This window comes from Notothenia rossii, assembly GCF_949606895.1.
Source record: "Notothenia rossii genome assembly, chromosome: 10".
Classification (NCBI taxonomy): domain Eukaryota; kingdom Metazoa; phylum Chordata; class Actinopteri; order Perciformes; family Nototheniidae; genus Notothenia; species Notothenia rossii.
Genome location: NC_136908.1, coordinates 2,480,316 through 2,505,226, shown reverse-complemented (window position 1 = coordinate 2,505,226; position 24,911 = coordinate 2,480,316). Strand labels below are relative to the sequence as shown.

General features: G+C 40.8%; 1 protein-coding gene across 1 annotated transcript in view; it reads right to left on the bottom strand.

The window, feature by feature from the left end:
• Positions 1–310: 310 nt before the first annotated feature.
• The window catches only part of LOC307022057 (lysophosphatidylcholine acyltransferase 1-like), a gene marked incomplete at its 3' end in the record, with an annotated part of 42,608 nt that continues 18,007 nt past the window's right edge, over positions 311–24,911 (bottom strand). Inside the window, exons 2-10 of the mRNA XM_079654631.1 lie at positions 16,064–16,203; positions 15,330–15,544; positions 13,892–14,004; positions 13,535–13,595; positions 7,077–7,135; positions 1,675–1,709; positions 706–760; positions 641–646; positions 311–430 (exon numbers count right to left, since the gene is read on the bottom strand). Coding sequence (XP_079510757.1) covers positions 311–430; positions 641–646; positions 706–760; positions 1,675–1,709; positions 7,077–7,135; positions 13,535–13,595; positions 13,892–14,004; positions 15,330–15,544; positions 16,064–16,203 — 804 coding nt within the window. The remainder of the gene's footprint in view (positions 431–640; positions 647–705; positions 761–1,674; positions 1,710–7,076; positions 7,136–13,534; positions 13,596–13,891; positions 14,005–15,329; positions 15,545–16,063; positions 16,204–24,911) is intronic.

Here is a 24,911-nt window from a genome sequence, read left to right as displayed (position 1 = left end):
TTATTCAAATATAGCATGATAGGTCCACTTTAATAACAGAGATGGTCAAACTAAAGTAGAGACATGGGCAGAAATCCTACAATGAAGCGGGACAGTGAAGTGTTCTCCTGAGAAAGGGCGATCAAGAGAAGAGAGCGAGCGGCCCGTTGAGGGAGTTTACAGATGGAAAGACACAGAAAGACAGAAGCACAATAACAAGTATATTTAGGGGTATATATAAATAACGACGGTGTCATGAAGAAGTAAAGTCCCTGGTTTGTCCCTATACTCTAACTGCCATGAGAACAACTCAAAATCAATATAAGCATATTTAAAAACGGGGACCATTTTCCGGGGACAGATTGACCCGGGGATTTCCCACCAAAGTCAGGCGGGCATTTGGTGTGATCACCAGAGCGATATGAGGCCGGAGGCTGTCCTTTGCTTTCAGCTGGCATATTGTAATCAAAGTCACGTGACTGGGGGCAGATGACAGCGCTGACAAGGGGTGTTATATCGCAGCGAGACGCTTCAATACTAATTGTGGGATTATCATGTTTATTTGGTCACAACAGAAACAAATTAACTCTTGCTCTCTCCGGAGGGGCAGGTCAGCCAAAAAGGGCAAAAGGGCCGTTGCCCGGGCAACATTAGCCCGTACCTGTGTCTGAAACACAGGAGAGAGAATGTGAAGTTTTACAGACTTCTTGCTCATAACCCACTCACCTCTATCTCAAAGGGATTGTGAAGTTGGCACAGCGTGAGCCACAGGAGTTTGAACCTGGAAGACAGAAGAGTGGAGTACAAATACTTTGTTACTGTATTTAAGTACATCTTTCTGGTATCAGTACTTTACTCCACTACTTATTTTTCTGATGACTTTTTACTTTCTACTTCTTACATGTTGAACCCAAATACCTGTACTTTCTACTTCTTACATGTTGAACACAAATACCTATACTTTCTACTTCTCACATGTTGAACACAAATACCTGTACTTTCTACTTCTTACATGTTGAACTCAAATACCTGTACTTTCTACTTCTTACATGTTGAACTCAAATACCTGAACTTTCTACTTCTTACATGTTGAACTCAAATACCTGTACTTTCTACTTCTTACATGTTGAACTCAAATACCTGTACTTTCTACTTCTTACATGTTGAACTCAAATACCTGTACTTTCTACTTCTTACATGTTGAACCCAAATACCTGTACTTTCTACTTCTTACATGTTGAACTCAAATACCTGTACTTTCTACTTCTTACATGTTGAACCCAAATACCTGTACTTTCTACTTCTTACATGTTGAACCCAAATACCTGTACTTTCTACTTCTCACATTTTCCAAACGGGCTGGTTCCTTTAGTTTTAAAACATTTATTAGAGCACTTTTCCGAATGCTCAAAGCACTTTACATTACATATTGCACATATTAGCAAAGTATGGTGAAGTGTCTTGCCCAAGGACACAAAGTTATGGGTACTTTTTACTGAAGTACATTTCAAAGCCTCTTTACTTTGACTTGAGGAAAGAAGTTTAGTCAGTACTTCTACTTTCACCAGAGTATTTTTAAACACGAGTATCTGTACTTCTACTTGAGTAAAGTGTTTGTACTTTTGCCATCTCTGTTGGTGTTATATTTCCATACCGTGTGTGTGTGTGTGGGACACAAAAACAAAAAACACTCACGCTCCAGGACCCTGCCACGTCCATGTAATCGTATCCTGTGGAGAGGAAGCAGAAAGAGGAAACGCTTCAGAACAAACACACAAACGGAATAAAGAGTTTCCTTTCTCAGAAGTCCCCCGACTGCTCTGTTATGTTTCTAAGGTGTGTGTGTGTGTGTGTGTGTGTGTGTGTGTGTGTGTGTGTGTGTGTGTGTGTGTGTGTGTGTGTGTGTGTGTGTGTGTGTGTGTGTGTGTGTTATACATAATAGTAATTACTGCTGCCTTATTACTGCCATAATGATTTGTAATATAACTGTTGTGACACTCTTCAGTCATTATCTCCAATTACACTGTTAACGCTGCAGTTCAACATCACTCCCTCTATGGCAGGGGTGGGGAACCTCCGGCCTCCGGGCCGTATACGGCCCGCGAGACCATTTGGTACGGCCCTCGAGGTCATTTATAAACACACGCAAAAAAGAAAAAAATTAAAGAAATCTAGACCGCAAAATAATTAAACAAGCGAGTGCCTTTTTTTCCTGGCCAAGGTCAGGGTCCTTGAACACAACACGAGCCTAACGTGTCATCACGTGGTATATGTGTCGTCTGACAGGAGTGTAGTTCTAACGGAGAGCACCAGAACGCGGCTCCAGCACTTCACAAATTAAAGTACCCATAAGGAGCTGTACACATGCAGCAGTTTGTGCGTGGCTGTGTCTTTAGTTGAAAGCCCAGTGGCGATCTGTTCATCTGTCATACTGATCATACAGTCAATAACTTTGTTGTTATTAGCATCTGGTTAGCTAGCTATGCTAACGAATATAAGAAGCTTTTTCTACAACCAGTGAGGTAAAGGCACATCTTTATATGATCATTATAGTTATTATAAACAAGAGAATAAAGTAAACAGGTATAAAATAATGAATGACAGTAAAAGAAAGTTGTTATTAATAAATAAGAATACAGTTTGAAAGGGAAGTGATTTGTAAAATATCCATAAAGAAAAATCTGCTTACAGTTGTGTTTCATATGGATGTTGAGAGATGTATCCATAGATCTCATAATGTTGCTCTCAAAGTGCACCAGATTGATGCTTTTAACTTCAACATTTAAAAAAAAAATCTTTCCGGGGGAGCATGGGACCCCCCTAGAGGAGGTTGGGTCTCCCCCCCCCCCCCCTCACTTAAATCATGTCCACATGGATAGGAAACTAAATACATTTGCACATATCTTGTGTCCATATCTTTCTGTTTTGGTGTTCATGCCACAACCGTGCACGTGAATGAATGCGCGAGACATGGTAAGATATCTGGATTCAGAGGTTGCTTTTTCTTTGCACAGCATGAAAGAAAGGCCAAATGAATGAGCTGTGATTTTAGTATTTTTAAGCAGAGGTCAATAATTTGTACGGCCCTCGGAGGATGTTGAAAAAATTGAAATGGCCCTCGAGAGGAAAAAGGTTCCCCACCCCTGCTCTATGGCATACTCAGGCAACAAACCACTTTTTTAGACCTCACACTGGCCCTCTAAATACTTTTATTTTTTTAAATATACACAATGTCACCTGACATGCTGGTGTCTAATAAAATGAGGGAATGATATGGGTGTGGATTTGGTCTGGGGGTGGAGCTGTCCTTTCTGCAAGCAAAGCTGCAGGGGACTCAGGGCCACCACTTGGTAAGATACATTTCACTTTTTAACATATTAGAAATGTACACAACTTAAAATAAAAAATAAATGCATGTGCATGAATACGTAAAGAAGTATATTTGATTGTTTAAAGACTTATTATGTATTTATTAATTAGCTAAAACTATGTTTTTTTGTGCATTGCCTCACTGTGCCACTTAGACCACTTTTTACCAGGCAATATCATACAAGTGTGCAAATGATAAACCTAATCAATGTTTTTACTTTACCATCCACACACACACACACACACACACACACACACACACACACACACACACACACACACACACACACACACACACACACACACACACACACACACACACACACACACACACACACACACACACACACACACACACACACACACACACACACACACACACACACACACACACACACACACACACACACACACACACACACACACACAGAAAACCTTTTGAATTCATATAGAGTTGCTTTTTCTATTTATTCTGAATTGTAGAAATCCTTGGTGTTTCAATACCCTCTTAGCACAGTGTTGCCCTGAGGCAACAAACAAACCCCTAGTTGAGGGGTGTGGGGGGGTCACATGTTAAAATTGATATAATATCAGGGACCCCTAAGCTCCTAAAACATATGGTGAAAAATGTTTTTGCCATAGAGGGTTAAATCTGCCTCTCCTACAGACATGTGTCCTCCTTATTGTTACACCACTTGAATATTTGACTGCCACCGTACAAAAGGATTTATGTGTAGTTTGAAAGCTGGTTTTACGTCCATCATGGGAACGGGAAAGGTCACTCCCTTTGCATTTCAGTTTGTTGACTTTGTGACAAAACAACTAGTTAATACGCCAACCATGTTACAGTGTGGTATTTACACAAGTGTGGTGTGGACACTTGAACAACCAGGTGCTCACATGCTGAAGATTGCAGTGACTGACTACTCAAGTACTGTACTGAAGAACAATCGAATGCCACTGTGTACTTCTACTCCTCTACAGTTCAGAGGTACATGGTGTACTTTTCCTCCACTACATGTATTTATACCTTTAGTTACTTTACAGATGTGGATGAATGATGTGAAATATAATCAAGTGTTAAATCAGACTTTAGTTCCACCTGGAGTAAATCCACCAGCTACCCTGCAGTATACAAAGTCATTCAAACTAGCTGCACCTTTACCAGCTTTGAGAACACTTTCATGATCAATCATTATAAAACATATCATATTTATTATTCTGAAATGGACCAATCTGCACAATGACTACTTTTACTGTCTTTCACTATATTTTGATGAGAATACTTTTCTACTTTCACTTGAGGAGCATTTTGAATGCAGGACTTTTACTGTAACAGAGTATTCCTACACTCTGGTACTTCTACTTTTACTCAAGTACAAGATCTGAGTACTTCTACTTTTACTCAAGAACAAGATCTGAGTACTCTGAGTACTTCTACTTTTACTCAAGTACAAGATCTGAGTACTTCTACTTTTACTCAAGTACAAGACCTGAGTACTTCTACTTTTACTCAAGTACAAGATCTGAGTACTTCTACTTTTACTCAAGTACAAGATCTGAGTACTTCTACTTTTACTCAAGTACACGATCTGAGTACTTATACTTTTACTCAAGTACAAGATCTGAGTACTTCTACTTTTACTCAAGTACAAGATCTGAGTACTTCTACTTTTACTCAAGTACAAGATCTGAGTACTTCTACTTTTACTCAAGTACAAGATCTGAGCACTTCTACTTTCACTCAAGTACAAGATCTGAGTACTTCTACTTTTACTCAAGTACAAGATCTGAGGACTTCTACTTTTACTCAAGTACAAGATCTGAGTACTTCTACTTTTACTCAAGTACAAGATCTGAGCACTTCTACTTTCACTCAAGAACAAGATCTGAGTACTTCTACTTTTACTCAAGTACAAGATCTGAGTACTTCTACTTTTACTCAAGTACAAGATCTGAGTACTTCTACTTTTACTCAAGTACAAGATCTGAGTACTTCTACTTTTACTCAAGTACAAGATCTGAGCACTTCTACTTTCACTCAAGTACAAGATCTGAGTACTTCTACTTTTACTCAAGTACAAGATCTGAGGACTTCTACTTTTACTCAAGTACAAGATCTGAGTACTTCTACTTTTACTCAAGTACAAGATCTGAGCACTTCTACTTTCACTCAAGAACAAGATCTGAGTACTTCTACTTTTACTCAAGTACAAGATCTGAGTACTTCTACTTTTACTCAAGTACAAGATCTGAGTACTTATACTTTTACTCAAGTACAAGATCTGAGTACTTCTACTTTTACTCAAGTACACGATCTGAGTACTTCTACTTTTACTCAAGTACAGGATCTGAGTACTTGTACTTTCACTCAAGTACAAGATCTGAGTACTTCTACTTTTACTCAAGAACAAGATCTGAGTACTTCTACTTTTACTCAAGTACACGATCTGAGTACTTCTAATTTTACTCAAGAACAAGATCTGAGTACTTCTACTTTTACTCAAGTACAAGATCTGAGTACTTCTACTTTTACTCAAGAACAAGATCTGAGTACTTCTACTTTTACTCAAGTACACGATCTGAGTACTTCTAATTTTACTCAAGAACAAGATCTGAGTACTTCTACTTTTACTCAAGAACAAGATCTGAGTACTTCTACTTTTACTCAAGAACAAGATCTGAGTACTTCTACTTTTACTCAAGAACAAGATCTGAGTACTTCTACTTTTACTCAAGTACATGATCTGAGTACTTCTACTTTTACTCAAGTACAAGATCTGAGTACTTCTACTTTATAATAAAACCACGCACAGATAAACCCAAAACTATTCAGACAAGCTTCCTTTGAAGTTTGTTGGTGTTGCTTAAGTTGTGTTGTAGATAGAGAAAGGTTAATATGTTAGGATTTGGAGAGTGGATGTTTTTGGCTGAGTCTTCTGTTTCCTTTTCCAAAGTTCCTCTACAGCTAAACGAATGGAAACAGATGGAAATGGAAAGACTGGGGCAGGAATAAGGAGTCTTATTCAGGCTTTTCTGGCCTCACTTAACTGGAGTCAGCACAGTGACTGAAGCACAGTGACTGAAGCACAGTGACTGAAGTCAACACAGTGACTGGAGTCAGCACAGTGACTGAAGTCAACACAGTGACTGAAGTCAGCACAGTGACTGGAGTCAGCACAGTGACTGGAGTCAACACAGTGACTGAAGTCAGCACAGTGACTGAAGTCAGCACAGTGACTGGAGTCAGCACAGTGACTGAAGTCAACACAGTGACTGAAGTCAGCACAGTGACTGGAGTCAGCACAGTGACTGGAGTCAACACAGTGACTGAAGCACAGTGACTGAAGTCAGGACAGTGACTGAAGCACAGTGACTGAAGTCAGCACAAAGGAAACAGACAAAAGCTTTATTAAAAAGTGCATCAGTGTGTGTGTGTGTGTGTGTGTGTGTGTGTGTGTGTGTGTGTGTGTGTGTGTGTGTGTGTGTGTGTGTGTGTGTGTGTGTGTGTGTGTGTGTGTGTGTGTGTGAGATGGATAAAGAGAGAAAGAAGGGGATGAAATATCATCCAACTAGAACATGAAGTCATTAAACACAAGAGAAGCTCATACTGGGAAAGAGGTAATGAAACCATTACATCAGTGTGTGTAACTATGTCCAAAGTTAGAGGTATGGATCAGGTATTGGAAGGATTTAAAAGTATTGGAAGGTTTAAAAAGAGTGTTTACCAGTTTGTTTGGGTAGCGTAGCACCACGGGCTGCACTGGGAGTCCTGGTATGAAAGCACCTGAGAAAGAAAAGAGAGGAAGGAGGTGAGAAGAGAGAAAGAAAATCTCGCATATACAAATAACACTCTGATTTTAGGCAGAGATGGCAAAAGTACACACATCCTTTACTCGAGTAGAAGTACAGATACTCGTGTTTAAAAATACTCTGGTAAAAGTAGAAGTACTGACTAAACTTCTTTACTCAAGTCAAAGTAAAGAGGCTTTGAAATGTACTTCAGTAAAAAGTACCCATAACTAGCAGCTGTTTTAAAGAGTACCTGACCTCCCTTTATATTAATAGAACAATAATGTCATTGTTAGCTAATGAATGTTTCCATGCTGAACAACGGCAACATGACAACGTTTTCATTGGTCCCTCTTCTTTAGAGAAGACCAGGAAATGATGGATACACGGATCGTGTTCAAATCAATAGGCACGCAATGACTCTAAACCACATGTGTCAAACTCAAGGCCCGGGGGCCAAATCAGGCCCTTGGTGGATTTAATTTCGGCCCGCAGGATAATTTCTAATTCCTATTAGATCTGGCCCTCCGGTATATTGCACGCACACCTTCTCTCCATCCTGAGGGTCTCCTCAGCTCAGAGCCTGAGCCCAAACATTGATGACCTTGCACCCGAGATGAGATGCCAAGTATCTGAGCTAGCATCACAGAGCAGCACACTGAGTTTAATGGATGTTTCCTTCTGCACTTTCTCTCTCACGACAACAGGGCATGTTTGGTTTCTCTTTGAGGGAAATAGTTTTGTTGAAGCTGTTGTTGGCCTGTGGGAAAATGTACTCATAAGAAATGACTCTGGAGAAGCTGCAGATAGAGCCATAAGAAATGAATGAACTGATTATTTAATGTTTAATGTTGTTTTTATAGGCAATCATTGAAGCTTTGTTAGTTCCAGGTTTAATATGTGCAATAAGTTCATTTCAATAAGTTCTGCAATAAACATTGAACCAGTCCGCCCCTCCACTAGTACCCATTTTTTTATTTGGCCCACTGTGTATTTGAGTTTGACTCCCCTGGTTTAAATAATAATGATCAAGCCACCAAACACACCTTCAAACTAAAGGAACCAGCCGGTTTGGAAATGTAAGAAGTAGAAAGTACAGGTATTTGAGTTCAACATGTAAGAAGTAGAAAGTACAGGTATTTGAGTTCAACATGTAAGAAGTAGAAAGTACAGGTATTTGTGTTCAACATGTAAGAAGTAGAAAGTACAGGTATTTGTGTTCAACATGTAAGAAGTAGAAAGCACAGGTGTCTGTGTTCAAAATGTAAGAAGTCAAAGTAAAAAGTCATCAGAAAAATAAGTAGTGGAGTAAAGTACTGATACCAGAAAAATGTACATAAGTACACTAACGAAGTAATTGTACTCTACTACTTCCCACCTCTAGGTGTCTTTACTACAGCAAAGAGACAGAAATAGCTGAGTCATGTTCTGGCTAAGATGATTGATAAGTTCACCACCTCAGTATAACTCTTTAATGTCCCTCTGATGACAGAAGATAGATGACATGTACTACTGTGTGTGCTTTGAATGGATGAGAATGGGCTTCTTTTTACTAGTGAGCTTAAACCTTAATTCTCTACCTGGGGTCAGAGCTATAAACGGTACAGTTGATACGGCTACGATGGGCAAACGGTTGCACATTTACATAGTGGACTGATAGAGCAGCATAACCAGATGGAGGTGAGTTGAATATTAACTCTTATTCTGGCTTTGTCTTGTTCTCACTAACTCATGTGGTTCTTAAACTGCTTAATGCATATTTTAAAGAGTCCTCTCCTGCTGATGTTCAGGTGTATATCAGTGTGTAGTGTCTCTACTTTAAAGAGTCCTCTCCTGCTGATGTTCTGGTGTATATCAGTATGTAGTGTCTCTACTTTAAAGAGTCCTCTCCTGCTGATGTTCAGGTGTATATCAGTATGTAGTGTCTCTACTTTAAAGAGTCCTCTCCTGTTGATGTTCAGGTGTATCTCAGTATGTAGCACCTCTACTTTAAAGAGTCCTCTCCTGCTGATGTTCAGGTGTATATCAGTATGTAGTGTCTCTACTTTAAAGAGTCCTCTCCTGCTGATGTTCAGGTGTATATCAGTGTGTAGTGTCTCTACTTTAAAGAGTTCTCTCCTGCTGATGTTCAGGTGTATATCAGTGTGTAGTGTCTCTACTTTAAAGAGTCCTCTCCTGCTGATGTTCTGGTGTATATCAGTATGTAGTGTCTCTACTTTAAAGAGTCCTCTCCTGCTGATGTTCAGGTGTATATCAGTATGTAGTGTCTCTACTTTAAAGAGTTCTCTCCTGCTGATGTTCAGGTGTATATCAGTGTGTAGTGTCTCTACTTTAAAGAGTCCTCTCCTGCTGATGTTCTGGTGTATATCAGTATGTAGTGTCTCTACTTTAAAGAGTCCTCTCCTGCTGATGTTCAGGTGTATATCAGTATGTAGTGTCTCTACTTTAAAGAGTCCTCTCCTGTTGATGTTCAGGTGTATATCAGTATGTAGCACCTCTACTTTAAAGAGTCCTCTCCTGCTGATGTTCAGGTGTATATCAGTATGTAGTGTCTCTACTTTAAAGAGTCCTCTCCTGCTGATGTTCAGGTGTATATCAGTATGTAGTGTCTCTACTTTAAAGAGTCCTCTCCTGCTGATGTTCAGGTGTATATCAGTATGTAGTGTCTCTACTTTAAAGAGTCCTCTCCTGTTGATGTTCAGGTGTATATCAGTATGTAGCACCTCTACTTTAAAGAGTCCTCTCCTGCTGATGTTCAGGTGTATATCAGTATGTAGTGTCTCTACTTTAAAGAGTCCTCTCCTGCTGATGTTCAGGTGTATATCAGTATGTAGTGTCTTTACTTTAAAGAGTCCTCTCCTGCTGATGTTCAGGTGTATATCAGTATGTAGTGTCTCTACTTTAAAGAGTCCTCTCCTGCTGATGTTCAGGTGTATATCAGTATGTAGTGTCTCTACTTTAAAGAGTCCTCTCCTGCTGATGTTCAGGTGTATATCAGTATGTAGTGTCTCTACTTTAAAGAGTCCTCTCCTGCTGATGTTCAGGTGTATATCAGTATGTGGTGTCTCTACTTTAAAGAGTCCTCTCCTGCTGATGTTCAGGTGTATATCAGTATGTAGTGTCTCTACTTTAAAGAGTCCTCTCCTGCTGATGTTCAGGTGTATGTCAGTATGTAGTGTCTCTACTTTAAAGAGTCCTCTCCTGCTGATGTTCAGGTGTATATCAGTATGTAGTGTCTCTACTTTAAAGAGTCCTCTCCTGTTGATGTTCAGGTGTATATCAGTATGTAGTGTCTCTACTTTAAAGAGTCCTCTCCTGCTGATGTTCAGGTGTATATCAGTATGTAGTGTCTCTACTTTAAAGAGTCCTCTCCTGTTGATGTTCAGGTGTATATCAGTATGTAGTGTCTCTACTTTAAAGAGTCCTCTCCTGCTGATGATCAGGTGTATATCAGTATGTAGTGTCTCTACTTTAAAGAGTCCTCTCCTGTTGATGTTCAGGTGTATATCAGTATGTAGTGTCTCTACTTTAAAGAGTCCTCTCCTGCTGATGTTCAGGTGTATATCAGTATGTAGTGTCTCTACTTTAAAGAGTCCTCTCCTGCTGATGTTCAGGTGTATATCAGTATGTAGTGTCTCTACTTTAAAGAGTCCTCTCCTGCTGATGATCAGGTGTATATCAGTATGTAGTGTCTCTACTTTAAAGAGTCCTCTCCTGCTGATGTTCAGGTGTATATCAGTATGTAGTGTCTCTACTTTAAAGAGTCCTCTCCTGCTGATGTTCAGGTGTATATCAGTATGTAGTGTCTCTACTTTAAAGAGTCCTCTCCTGCTGATGTTCAGGTGTATATCAGTATGTAGTGTCTCTACTTTAAAGAGTCCTCTCCTGCTGATGTTCAGGTGTATATCAGTATGTAGTGCCTCTACTTTAAAGAGTCCTCTCCTGCAGAATAATACCTGGATGAAAGGGGTGTAAATAGGTGTGGCAAACTCCCGCTGTAACACCTCTAAAGGAGGTGGAGGTAGAAAACGTGTTAAACAGGAATAACATGAACTCTGAGCTTTTCAAAGAGGAACTGCCATCATCAAACATGATACATTTGATATCCAAACAAACAATATTGGCTTCAAATATTGCTCGAGCTGCACATGAGAACATCAAAGTGCTCATACAAAATAACAATGTGACTATAGTGAGGGGTCTGCTCATTAAAAGGCTTTTAGATTAGGCAAAGCGACTGAAGGTTGCTGCACGTTATACACACACACACACCCTCTTTGACCAGGTACACACACACCCTCTTTGACCAGACACACACACACACACACACACACACACACACACACACACACACACACACACACACACACACACACACACACACACACACACACACACACACACACACACACACACACACACACACACACACACACACACACACACACACACACACACACACACACACACACACACACACACACACACACACACACACACACACACACACACACACACACACACACACACACACGGCCTCTTTGACCAGGTACACACACACACACACACACACACACTGTTGTGCTGGGAGCCAGTGAAGAGACATAATGAGAGGAGACACGTCCAGAGAGGACTAGTAACACACAACAGACAGATCAAGCTGGACACACACACACACAGAGCAGGACAGAGTGTGACCAACAGGGCTTACTGGGAATTACAGAATGACAGACTGGAAGAAAGGGGATTAAACAGAGCAGGAAGGGAACAATGGAACACCGGATGTGAGCAGAAAGACAAAACCCCAAAAAAAGATACCAGTCCTGTTTATGTGCCTCTGAGCAAGAAACTGAACCCAACACTGCTGGGAATGAAATGATCACACAGCTATTATTAACACACAGACACACCCTGGACTTGAAATTACAAAGAACCACAAACTGTGAAGTAGTGGAGTACAAATACTTAGTTACTGTACTTACTGTAAGTACATGTTTCTGGTATCACTACTTTACTCCACGACTTATTTTTCTGACGAGTTACTTTGACTTCTTACATGTTGAACACAAATACCTGTACTTTCTACTTCTTACATTTTCCAAACAACCCATCCTAGTACCAGGAGTCTAGCACTAGGAGTCTAGCACTAGGAGTCTAGCACTAGGAGTCTAGCACCAGGAGTCTAGCACTAGGAGTCTAGCACCAGGAGTCTAGCACCAGGAGTCTAGCACCAGGAGTCTAGTACCAGGAGTCTAGTACCAGGAGTCTAGTACTAAGAGTCTAGTACCAGGAGTCTAGCACTAGGAGTCTAGCACTAGGAGTCTAGCACTAGGAGTCTAGCACCAGGAGTCTAGCACTAGGAGTCTAGCACTAGGAGTCTAGCACCAGGAGTCTAGCACCAGGAGTCTAGTACCAGGAGTCTAGCACCAGGAGTCTAGTACTAAGAGTCTAGTACCAGGAGTCTAGCACCAGGAGTCTAGTACCAGGAGTCTAGCACTAGGAGTCTAGCACCAGGAGTCTAGTACTAGGAGTCTAGCACCAGGAGTCTAGTACCAGGAGTCTAGCACCAGGAGTCTAGCACTAGGAGTCTAGCACCAGGAGTCTAGCACCAGGAGTCTAGCACCAGGAGTCTAGTACTAGGAGTCTAGCACCAGGAGTCTAGTACTAGGAGTCTAGTACCAGGAGTCTAGTACCAAGAGTCTAGTACTAGGAGTCTAGCATCAGGAGTCTAGCACTAGGAGTCTAGCACCAGGAGTCTAGTACCAGGAGTCTAGTACCAAGAGTCTAGTACTAGGAGTCTAGCACCAGGAGTCTAGCACCAGGAGTCTAGCACTAGGAGTCTAGCACCAGGAGTCTAGTACCAGGAGTCTAGTACCAGGAGTCTAGTACCAAGAGTCTAGTACTAGGAGTCTAGCATCAGGAGTCTAGCACTAGGAGTCTAGCACCAGGAGTCTAGTACCAGGAGTCTAGTACCAGGAGTCTAGTACTAGGAGTCTAGCACCAGGAGTCTAGCACTAGGAGTCTAGCACTAGGAGTCTAGTACCAGGAGTCTAGCACCAGGAGTCTAGTCCGGTGCCTTGCTCCAGGGCACAACGGCAGGGCCCAGGAGGTGAACTGGGAACTCTCCAAGTAGCAGTCCACACTCCATATTTAGGTCTGGTCGGGGACTTGAAGTGGCGACCCTACGGATCACAGTCCAAGCCCCTACTGACTGAGCCACTGCCGGTAGACGGTAGTTATGGGGCCTTTTTATTAAAGTACATTTCGAAGCCCATACTTCTTTACTTTTACTTGAGTAAAGAAGTTCAGTCAGTACTTCTACTTCTACCAGAGTATTTTTAGAATCTGTTTACTTTTGCCATCTCTTGAAACCAGAAGGGGTTTGAACACATACCAGCTTTGTACAAGATGAGCCCCGACCTGTTGGTGCACGTTCCCTCTGGGAATATCATGATCTGAAACAAGTACATGTCACACATCAGGGTACATAAACACACACTGTTGATCTCACTCATTATTTTGAACCTGACATTTGATCAGTTGTTCGATGTCCAAGTTGTTACCTTGGTTTTCTATTTTGTTGTGTTTTAAAATGTTCAGTCCGTGGTTTTATTGTCTCGTGCGTTTACATTTGTTTTTTGGTCCTATCGGTTTTGTCTAAATGTATTTATGCTGCTTTTTATATATTTATCGATGTAGAGCACTTTGGTCAACTCTAAATGTGCTGTATAAATAAAGTTGGATTGATTACCTGAGGCCACTCCCCTCCAGAATTGGCTCTCCTCTTGATCTCCTCCACAGTCTTTCTTCTGGAGGCTTGATCCGAGCGAAACACGAACACCGGCCTGATGTAGCTGATCAGAGCTGGAGGAAGATTTTAGATGTCAGAACAAGAGAGGAAAAACACAGAAGAGCCAGAGACTGAAAGGAAACCTGGCTGTCAACAACAAGACCTGAGTACTTCTACTTTTTGTTTTATACATGCTTCTTAGTTAACTGTTAGCGGTCTTTGGCTCTTTTCTGCTGTAACAAAGTAAAGTTCCCCTCTGCGGGACGAATAGAGGTATTCTGATACTGATGGGGAAATCCTGAATGTCCTCTTCCCACATGAGAGTACATGCTAACAAAGGTATCAACTGTAGCTGAGAACATGACAGGATGTGTGATTACCTAGAAGAGCATCAGGACTGTTTGAGGCATATGATAGCTATGTGATTAACATGATGATTCAGCCTCTATGGAGAGAGACATATGACAAGCATGATCATTTCTGACGTGGAGCTAATCTGAAGTAAACATTGAATACTGCTTTCTATTCCTCCATCTTGGGACTGAGTAACTCCCTCTCTTGGATATCAGCATGTGAAGGACACTGTTCAGGAACTAGTTGATGCTCTGTATGTGATGACTACTTCCATTCTGGAGAGGATCACAGATACATGGATCCTGAGGTTCAAGCTCAAGCCGGGGACGAGTGATTATTAAAACGTTTTAGTATTCAGAAAAAGTGAGATTTTGAGATTTTGAGAAAAAGTCCTAATTTGAGATTTTGAGAGAAAGTCTGAATTTTGAGATTTTGAGAAAAAAATCATAATTTTGAGGAAAAGTCATAATTTTTGAGATTTTGAGAAAAAGTCCGAATTTTGAGAAAAAGTCCTGATTTTGAGAAAATAAAATATTTTTGAGGAAAAGTCATAATCTTTGATATTTTGAGAAAAAGTCAGAATTTTTAGATTTTGAATAAAATTCATGATTTTGAGAAAAATGCATGATTTTGAGAAAAAGTCCTAATTTTGAGATTTTTTAGAAAAAGTCAGAATTTTGGTATGTTGAGAAAAAAAATCATAATTTTGAGAAAAAGTCAGAATTTTGATATTTTGAAAAAAAAATCATAATTTTGCAAGATTTTGAGAAAAAGTCAGAATTTTGAGAGAAAAACTCAGTATTTAGTTCATGACAGGATGTATGATAACAAGAAGCGGCAGTCCTCCATCTAGTGACTGAGTAACTCCCTCTCTTGGATATCAGCATGTGAAGGACACTGTTCAGGAACTAGTTGATGCTCTGTATGTGATGACTCCTTCCATTCTGGAGAGGATCACAGATACATGGATCCTGAGATTCGAGCTCAAGCCGGTGAGTGATATTTTTCGAACAGATTCAGATTCTGAAAATGGAGAATCACTCACTTCCCCAGACGGGAATGCTCCTGCTCTCCAGCTTGGTGACGATGGAGCACATGTTCATGGTGACCGGGATGGCATCAAAGTAAGAGGAGTGAGGGGCCATGGTGAGAATTGGAACTTCTGAAGGTTTCGCTCGCTCTCCTTTCACTTTTATCCAATGGAAACCTGAACAAAACCACAAGGCCCGCATGATGGCTCGAAGACACACATCTACAAACCTGAGGAGCACAGAATAATGTATAAAGAAAGCGTAGTTAGACAGTATGAAGAAGACTTTTGATTGTGTTCTGGTTTTATGTTTCAGTATTTGTAAGCAACCGTGACTGAAAGAATATTGCTTTTATTTGTATGGTTATTTCATTTTTAGAATATGATGTGTATTGTATTTGTGTAACTCTGGCACAACAATTTCCTTCGGGATAAACAAAGTCCTATCTTATCTTGTAAGGACGTTCTTTAAAAAGTTAATGTGTTTAATATGTCATAGTATAATTTAAACACTTTACACACACACACACACACACACAGACACACATAGCGTCTTTGACCAGGTGCACACACACACACACACACACACACACACACACACACACACACACACACACACACACACACACACACACACACACACACACACACACACACACACACACACACACACACACACACACACACACACACACACACACACACACACACACACACACACACACACACACACACACACACACACACACCTTCTCCACCACGACTGAGGCTCCATGATATAATCGGAGCGTCCCATGGAGGCTATGAAGGCGAACGGCCAGCCCAGAAACATGAGGGAGGCGACGAGCAGCAGCCGAACGGGAAACACTGTGACCGACATTAGGAAAATCTGCAGAGAGAGAGAGAGACAGGTAATGTTTATTATATTCCTCCATCTTGTGACTGAGTAGCTCCCTCTCTTGGATATCAGCATGTGAAGGACACTGTTCAGGAACTAGTTGATGCTCTGTATGTGGGAGGCGTGTGGTGCAGTGGGTTGTGTGTAGGTGTTGGGATCAGGGGTCACAGGTTCAAACCCCGTTGTGTCCCTGAGACACTTCACCCCTAGTTGATGCTCTGTATGTGATGACTACTTCCAGATTTTGAGGAAAAGTCAGAATTCTGAGATTCTGAGAAAAAGTCCAAATTTTGAGATTCTGAGAAAAAGTCTGAATTTGTAGGAAAAAAATCAAAATGTTGAGAAAAAATCTGATTTTTTTAAGGAAAAAAGTCAGAATTTTGAGAAAGTCCGAATTTTAGGGAAAAAGTCCAAATGTTGAGAAAGTCAGAATTTTTAGAAAACGTCAGAATTTTGAAATTTTGAGAAAAAGTCCGACATTTTTAGAGAAAGTCCGAATTGAGAGATTTTGAGAAAAAGTCAGAATTTTGAGATTCTGAGAAAAAGTCAGATTTTTGAGAAAGTCAGAATTTTTAGGAAAAAAGTAAATAACATTTCAAACAGATATCAAAGGTGTCCTATCATGAAACTGCACTTGTCTTTGATATATAAGTATGTGTCCCCGGTGTGTCAGGAGACTCACTAAGTGTCAGGAAATAAAACCCTCTCTCTTGTCCTCCGTACCCACATCTCTAAAAACGGGGAACAACGGAGCTGATCCAGATTTGCGTACGATATGACGTCATATCTGAAATGTGGGCGGGCTTTACACCCACGGGCCTATCAGAAACGTTGCTATCAGAAACAATGCATGATATGGCGTTTCAGCACGGCAACATTTAGCTACTGACCCAGAATCATCCCTTTAGTAGCAGGGGCTGAAACAGAGGGATATGAGGGATGTCTAAAATGCATTATCTGTTTGGTATTTTGAGCAAAACACTTCATACACATGTTTTTTATATATTTGTATATATCTGAGACCTATAATATATGCCTACAATAGTCTAATAGGAGACCTTGAATGTACTTAGTTCTGCAGAGAGAGAGACAGATATTGAAGAGCACATTGTGATCATTCCATTTCACTACACACACAGCATTCAGTACATTCCTATTAGAGGAGGGGGGGTGTCCACAGGAAGGAACAGCAGGATCTAATCACACACTGGTTATACTGGTTAGGGACTTCAGCTAAACCCCTGGAGCTAACAGCCTTAAGGGTCACCTATTATACAAAATCCACTTCTCCATGTCTCTTCTACATCAACATGTGTCCCCTCTTCTCCATGTCTCTTCTACGTCAACATGTGTCCCCTCTTCTCCATGTCTCTTCTACGTCAACATGTGTCCCCTCTTCTTCATGTCTCTTCTACGTCAACATGTGTCCCCTCTTCTTCATGTCTCTTCTACGTCAACATGTGTCCCCACTTCTCCATGTCTCTTCTACATCAACATGTGTCCCCTCTTCTTCATGTCTCTTCTACATCAACATGTGTCCCCTCTTCTCCATGTCTCTTCTACGTCAACATATGTCCCCTCTTCTTCATGTCTCTTCTACATCAACATGTGTCCCCACTTCTCCATGTCTCTTCTACATCAACATGTGTCCCCTCTTCTCCATGTCTCTTCTACATCAACATGTGTCCCCTCTTCTTCATGTCTCTTCTACATCGACATGTGTCCCCTCTTCTTCATGTCTCTTCTACATCAACATTTGTCCCCTCTGTGGAAAGAGACTCTGAAAGTTTCAGGAACCATTTCTATAAAAACCTGTCTGAAAATGAGCTGATCAAATTTTGCCACTTTATGATGTCATAACAATGTGTTGTCTTGTGTAACCATTAGCCAATCAGCAACCAAGGTAACCCCCCCACCTTATCACCTGAATCTCCTCCTAGAGCACCATTAGGCGCTTTCACACCAAGTACTTTTCCCACAAAGGTTCATGAGAACTTAGTTCATCAGAACTCTTTAGTTCTGATGAACTAAGTACAGATTGCGTTCTCACCATAATATGTCCCTGAGGGAGGATTAGTCAAATGAAGCCGCTGTCGTCACTTCTTCTTCTTCTGCTTTGGGTTTACTGGCAGGACGCAAACAACTTCACGGCGTATACTGCCGCCCGAAGTTCCCGTCCGGAAGTCCCCGGAGTTGGGGACTGGCTTCAGTAGAAGCTGATGGGACTCCAAGCAGCTTCTACTGAAGCCTTCAGAGTAAATCTCCAGAACGCCGACACCTCCTCATCTCCACCACTCCCATGTTTTCTTTTGTGTTGCCATAAGTTAGTCTCTCTCCGTTGCTGCGCTGGGCTAATGCTAATAATGCTAATGCAAGGATAATAAAATGGCGGCTTCACTAAACTTTTTGGGAGTTTTACGGGGCGTGGTTTGCAATCAGCCCAGCCAATCAGATATAGGAACCTTTTTCTCCCACGGAAGTCCCTGCTCTCTAGCAGACACTGAAAAGGTTCTCATGAACTAATTTTAGTTCCGGCTCTTTTTGGTGTGAGCGCAACATTTCGGAACTATATCGGAACTAAAGTGGGAAAAGTACTGCGGTGTGAAAGCGCCTCTTGTTTCCTTAGTGTGGCTCTGGGAGGCACATTAGCATGCTGCTAACATGCTAACATGCTGATAATGTTATCTATAAACCTTAAACATCGGTACTACATTTTGACAATGGGACAGTCAAAATGTAATGACGCAATGGCACATAAAAACATATTTCCCGTTAAGGCATCCCTTACTTGAAATCATTTGTAATTACAAATAAAATCAATACTATATTTACAATTATAAACAAGCCTTTCTTCTTATTATAAATCTTCCTTCTTGTGGTCTTTTTGGAACAAACGTATCTAATGCATTGATCTCTGTAGGAGCCATATGTTAAAATGTATAGTTTGATATAGTTGAATATTATAATCCTTTGTTGTTAGTGCTATCATATCATTTATTTGAACCAGCCGTGTGAAATTGACGGCATAGACGACGGCAGCTGTTGGTGATTTTCTGTGTGAGAAGGAGAAAGAAGCCAGAGCAACATCGTTTTTTGACCTGAGAAAATATGTGTTTGACTCTTTACTTCAACAAAAGGTATCAAATACAAACCAACTATCCTGGGACGTATCGTGTCCGAGTCAAGCTTATTAGCTCCCTGTGAATCGAATTTTGGATTGCTGGAACTACAATCTCGTTTAGTTTTTTGATGTTTGTATTTCTTTCTAAGTTTTCCTGTCCAGAATACATCTGTTCAGAGATTTGGGCCGACCGTTTGCTTTTATCAGACCTGGGTTTTTGCATCACACCACGGGGGTTTAACTGTATCAGTGGAAAGGTAAAGAATAACGATAAGGAGAGTCCAGTTCAATGTGAGGTCACACAGTTTGAGGCTCGTCACTGAAATACAGTTCTGATGCAGAGTGGAGATCAGCTGACTGACTCTTACTGTGTAATGAGTGAGATGCTGTGTGTGTGTGTGTGTGTGTGTGTGTGTGTGTGTGTGTGTGTGTGTGTGTGTGTGTGTGTGTGTGTGTGTGTGTGTGTGTCACAAAGTCACAGCCTTCAGTGTTAATTCAGACTGAGTGACATTTTAAGCCCCCTCCTGCCCCTTTTCCTCCTCTGTTTCCTCTCCTTCATCTGCCTGTTTTACAGTAAATCCATCCATCCATCCATCCATCCATCCATCCATCCATCCATCTCTCTCTCTATCTATCCATCCATTAGGGGTGTAACGGTACACGTACCCGTACTGAAATTATTCGGTACGGGCCCTTCGGTTCGGTACACGTGTGTACCGAAGTGTACCGAACTAATATAATGTTAAACGTAAAAAATTGAGAACGTGAACAACTTCTTGGAAGTAATCTCAGGTGCTGCGTCGCAGCATTCAGAGTAATTTGCTCACATTGGGTTCAACGCGTCATAGAGCGAGCAAGTCATTTCATTGGACGAGAGGCATACTATGAGAGCAGGGATGCGTTCAAATTTAGTCAGTAATTTGAGGAACTGGCGAAATGGCGAACGCAGATAAAGTTGAGCTCGAAAATCCTCCAGCATCATTGAAGTGTCCGGTTTGGGAACATTTTGGTTTCACAGTTACGTACAAGGACGACGGACAAAGACAGGTGGACCGAACCAAAGCATTGTTTAACTAAAATTGGTTACGCGGCTGGCAATACATCAAACTTGCACACTCATTTGAAAAGGCATCACCCGAACGCGAATATCACCGGTACCAAAAGAAAAAAGACTGAAGTGCAAACCCAACTCCCGCTAGCATTTAAGCCTCCACCACTCACAACAAGTTCAGACCGAGCCAAAGCTATTACAAACGCCAAATCTCCTGATGTTGCCATGTTAGCAAAGCGCTACCTGGCTGTATCTGCTACCTCTGTCCCTAGAGAGGGTGTTCTCCACAGAGACATTGTTCGTGCCAGCAGATCTGACCTTTCAGCAAGCAATGTGGACAAGTTCATCTTTCTTTAAAGAAACATGAAAATACAATGACAAGCAAGTCTAATGTCAAACTGGCTGCTTAGGTACGAGTACAGTACAGTTCAAATACAGATTATTTCAGTTCATCGAAATGCTGCACCTTAATGTTTATTTTATTATATTTTGTATTTATTTGAGTGAATATTCACAGTTTAATAATAATAAAAAATATATATATATGTTTTGTTTTATGAATAAAAATTCTGCTGTACCGAAAACGTACCGAACCGAACCGTGACCAAAAAACCGAGGTACGTACCGAACCGAAATGTTTGTGAACCGTTACACCCCTACCATCCATCCATCTATCTATCTATCTATCTCTCTCTCTCAATCTATCCATCCATCCATCCATCCATCTCTCTCTCAATCTATCCATCCATCCATCCATCCATCCATCCATCTCTCTCTCTATCTATCATCTATCCATCCATCTATCCATCTCTCTCTCTATCTATAGTCTATCTATCCATCCATCTATCTACCTACCCATCTATCAGATCATTCACTTAAAGCTCACATTATGCTATATTTGAACAATATATTATATATAGGGCCATATCTATACAAAACATGTCTCTGGAGTGTTTTGCTCAAAATACCGCCATATCCTGTTCTAAACCACATCAAGGATTATTTCTGAAACAGTATGGAGCTCAAAGGCTTTCTCTCTCTCAGGTTTACCACAAGGTGAGTTCCTTTTTATTTCCTGCTTCTTCACACACATGCTCTCCAGTACAGGTTAGCTCTGAGTGTTAGCGATGCTTGCTAATGTAAACACAGACCACTTCACAAACAAGCTCTCAAAGTGTTGGACAGAAAACCTAAGCTGTACCACCATTGCAAAATCCTTGACAAACATAACCTGCTCAGCCGGGAAAATATTTTAAAACACACTGATGCATGTGTCATTTTTAAAATTAAACGGCAAGGCACCCCCACCACTCTGCACTTTTATACAGCAGAAAAATTCAAACAGCAGAACCACAAGGTCTGCCTTAAGAGGGGACTGTGTAGTCCCTCTTAGGTCCTTTGATAAACACTGTTTCTCTGTGAGGGCACCAACACTCTGGAACACAATACCAATACAGATAAGGAATAACACCTCCTATCATGCATTTAACCACAATCATAAGAACTGGCTTTTAAACAATCAAACATGTGAACACTTTGAACTGTATCAAGGTATGATGATATTTCATCTGTTTGCATGTTTGACTGTTCCTCTCTATTGTAGTACTGCTGTTGTCTGCTGTACTCTAATTAAGTTTTATTGCTCTAGTCTTGTTGTGGTCATTTAACATCTTGCCAATTTGAAAATTAGCCTGCTGGCTAATACAGGCTCATTTACAGCAATGTGAATTAAAGTGCACTGTCCTTTAAATAAACAAACAAACAAACAAACCATATTACGTCCAAAACACGTTGCACCTTGTTTCTGATTGGGCCGTGGGTGAAAAGCCCGCCCACATTTCAGATATTACGTCATATCGGACACAAATCTGGATCAGCTCGTTGTTCCCCGTTTTTAGAGATTTGGGTACGGAGGAGAAGAGAGATGAAAGACTTCATTTATCACGCCGCGCTACCTTCAAATGTTTCCCCCTACTTTGCATTGATGTGCTTTTTCGTGTCCACTCAGGGGAATCGTATCCATCCCCTCCCCCTTTTTTTCCCCTTCGTGGTTTTCTCTCCAGAGGATCCCAGGTGCACTCTGCAGGGCTGTATTAATAAATAAACAGTATGAGGGAGATTTATGATGCGTTAACGCCTCCCACCCCCCACGAACTCATCATCATCACTAACTAATCCATCTGGGAGGATCCGCTGACGTTTCCTCAGGAGGAGGCGGGGAAACCTCAGTGTTTTTATCAAAGCGCCGGATCTTACACTTCTGATTATGTACTATTGTGATGTTGCCTACCAAAATGCACGATCTTGCTCCACTTAACACAGCCTATAATAGGCTATGCAGATTTGTTCTTGGTTGCTGTTGGGAGCATCCTGAATGTCCTCTTCCAACATCAGAGCAACATGCTAACAAAGGTATCAACTGCAGCTGTGAACATGACAGGATGTGTGATTACCTAGAAGAGCATCAGGACTGTTTGAGGCATATGATAGCTATGTGATTAACATGATGATTCAGCCTCTATGGAGAGAGACATATGACAAGCATGATCATTTCTGACGTGGAGCTAATCTGAAGTAAACATTGAATACTGCTTTCTATTCCTCCATCTAGTGACTGTGGAACTCCCTCTCTTGGATATCAGCATGTGAAGGACACTGTTCAGGAAGTAGTTGATGCTCTGTATGTGATGACTCCTTCCATTCTGGAGAGGATCACAGACACATGGATCCTGAGATTCAAGATCAAGCTGGGGACCAGGGAGATTCTTCCAGTTGCTCTTTTCGTAAACATTGTTCGTTAAATGGCCTTCAAAGATTAAATGCATTGGCTTCAACTTATATTTAAATGCATTTACTTTAACTATCCCCCTTATCAGTGGCGAAGCGTGTCTATCACAACTGGACCTTCTGTAGACACAAACTGTGTCAACACCCCCCCCCCCCCCCCCCACGCACTAGCATACCCTGTACCGTGGGAAACTCCGAAAGAATACACCCATTGGCTACAAATCAATATATGATTGGTTGATCAAACTGTCAATCAGAGTGTTCGCTCTCATTCAGTTCAATGACCAGGGCCTTCTATCAAAGATACAGAATACCCACAGACGCAGAAACAGATCTGATTGGTTGCATTTATTTTCTAAAATGCGTAGTGCAAGATCCGAGAAGGACAAACAAATCAACGTAACACTGTTTATTACAGATCAACAACACAGATACGATTCTCATTTATAAAATGTATTTACATTTGATTAAATTGTATTTATATGATTAAATCGATAAATGTATTTTTTTTATCTGAGTTATCAGGGTATTCTCTGAATACCTTGAAGGCCACTGCCCCTTATCTAAAGCAGTACTTTGTACCTTACTCCTCAAATTATCAAGTTAGACACTCAGTCCAGATTTATTTCTCTGTCCCTTCTGCAAAAACATCTATTGTCAGAAGAGCGGTGATGTTTGAAGGCAGATTGGAATACTTTACCTGCTGCTGTCAGACCTGTCATCATTGGGTATGTTTCAGCATGCATCATTATCATTATTGTTATTGTCCACACATTTAAGAGTAGGCTGAAGACTTTCCTCTTGAGGACAGCGTACAGTTAGGACTGGTTTTAAACATTCTCATGGACCTGAATGATCGTATTTGAGTCATTGTGTTTTGTACACATTCATCTTGTTATTTTACTGTATTCTCAATGTTGTTTTTACATTATCATTCATGTTTGTTAATCTGTGAAGCCCTCTGAGACGAATGTGATTTGTGATATTGGGCAACATAAATGCATTTGAATTGAATTGAATTATCCTCTCACTTTCAGCTGCTCTGCTCTTGTTATTGATGAAACTGATCTATTAGACCAGGGGTGTCAAACTCAATTTCATCATGGGCCACATTAGCATTATGGTTGCACTCAAAGGGCCGGTTGTAACTTTATAAATATACATAATATATATGAAATAATGTATTATATTATATGATTGCCTCTGCATTGGATTATTATCTGATGGGGTAATAACTTAGTAATTAACTACGTCTGAAAGCAGAAGTCTAGGGCAAATAATTGCAAGTGTCTTCAGTGAGAATGTCACAAAATGAGATGCATTGTGGGACATGTAGTTTATGGGCAACCTGCTTCTGTAAGATAAGATAAGATGGACCTTTATTAATCCCCGTGGGAAATTCAGTAGTTTAACAGCAACAGGGTAAGATTGAAAAACAGGGCAGCACAGATTCACACAGATTAATACAATTAAGGATAAATCAAAGATTAAAAAAAATGATAAATACTAAAAATGTACGTGGTTTGTCATGCTTTGCTTTCTGTTATTTTGTTCATGTTCAGACGTTGCTTTTGTCGGCATCTCAAGGGGTTTATCCTAATAAATACATGTCTATATATATTTACATGTATATAGACTTTAGACACACACACACACACACACACACACACACACACACACACACACACACACACACACACACACACACACACACACACACACACACACACACACACACAC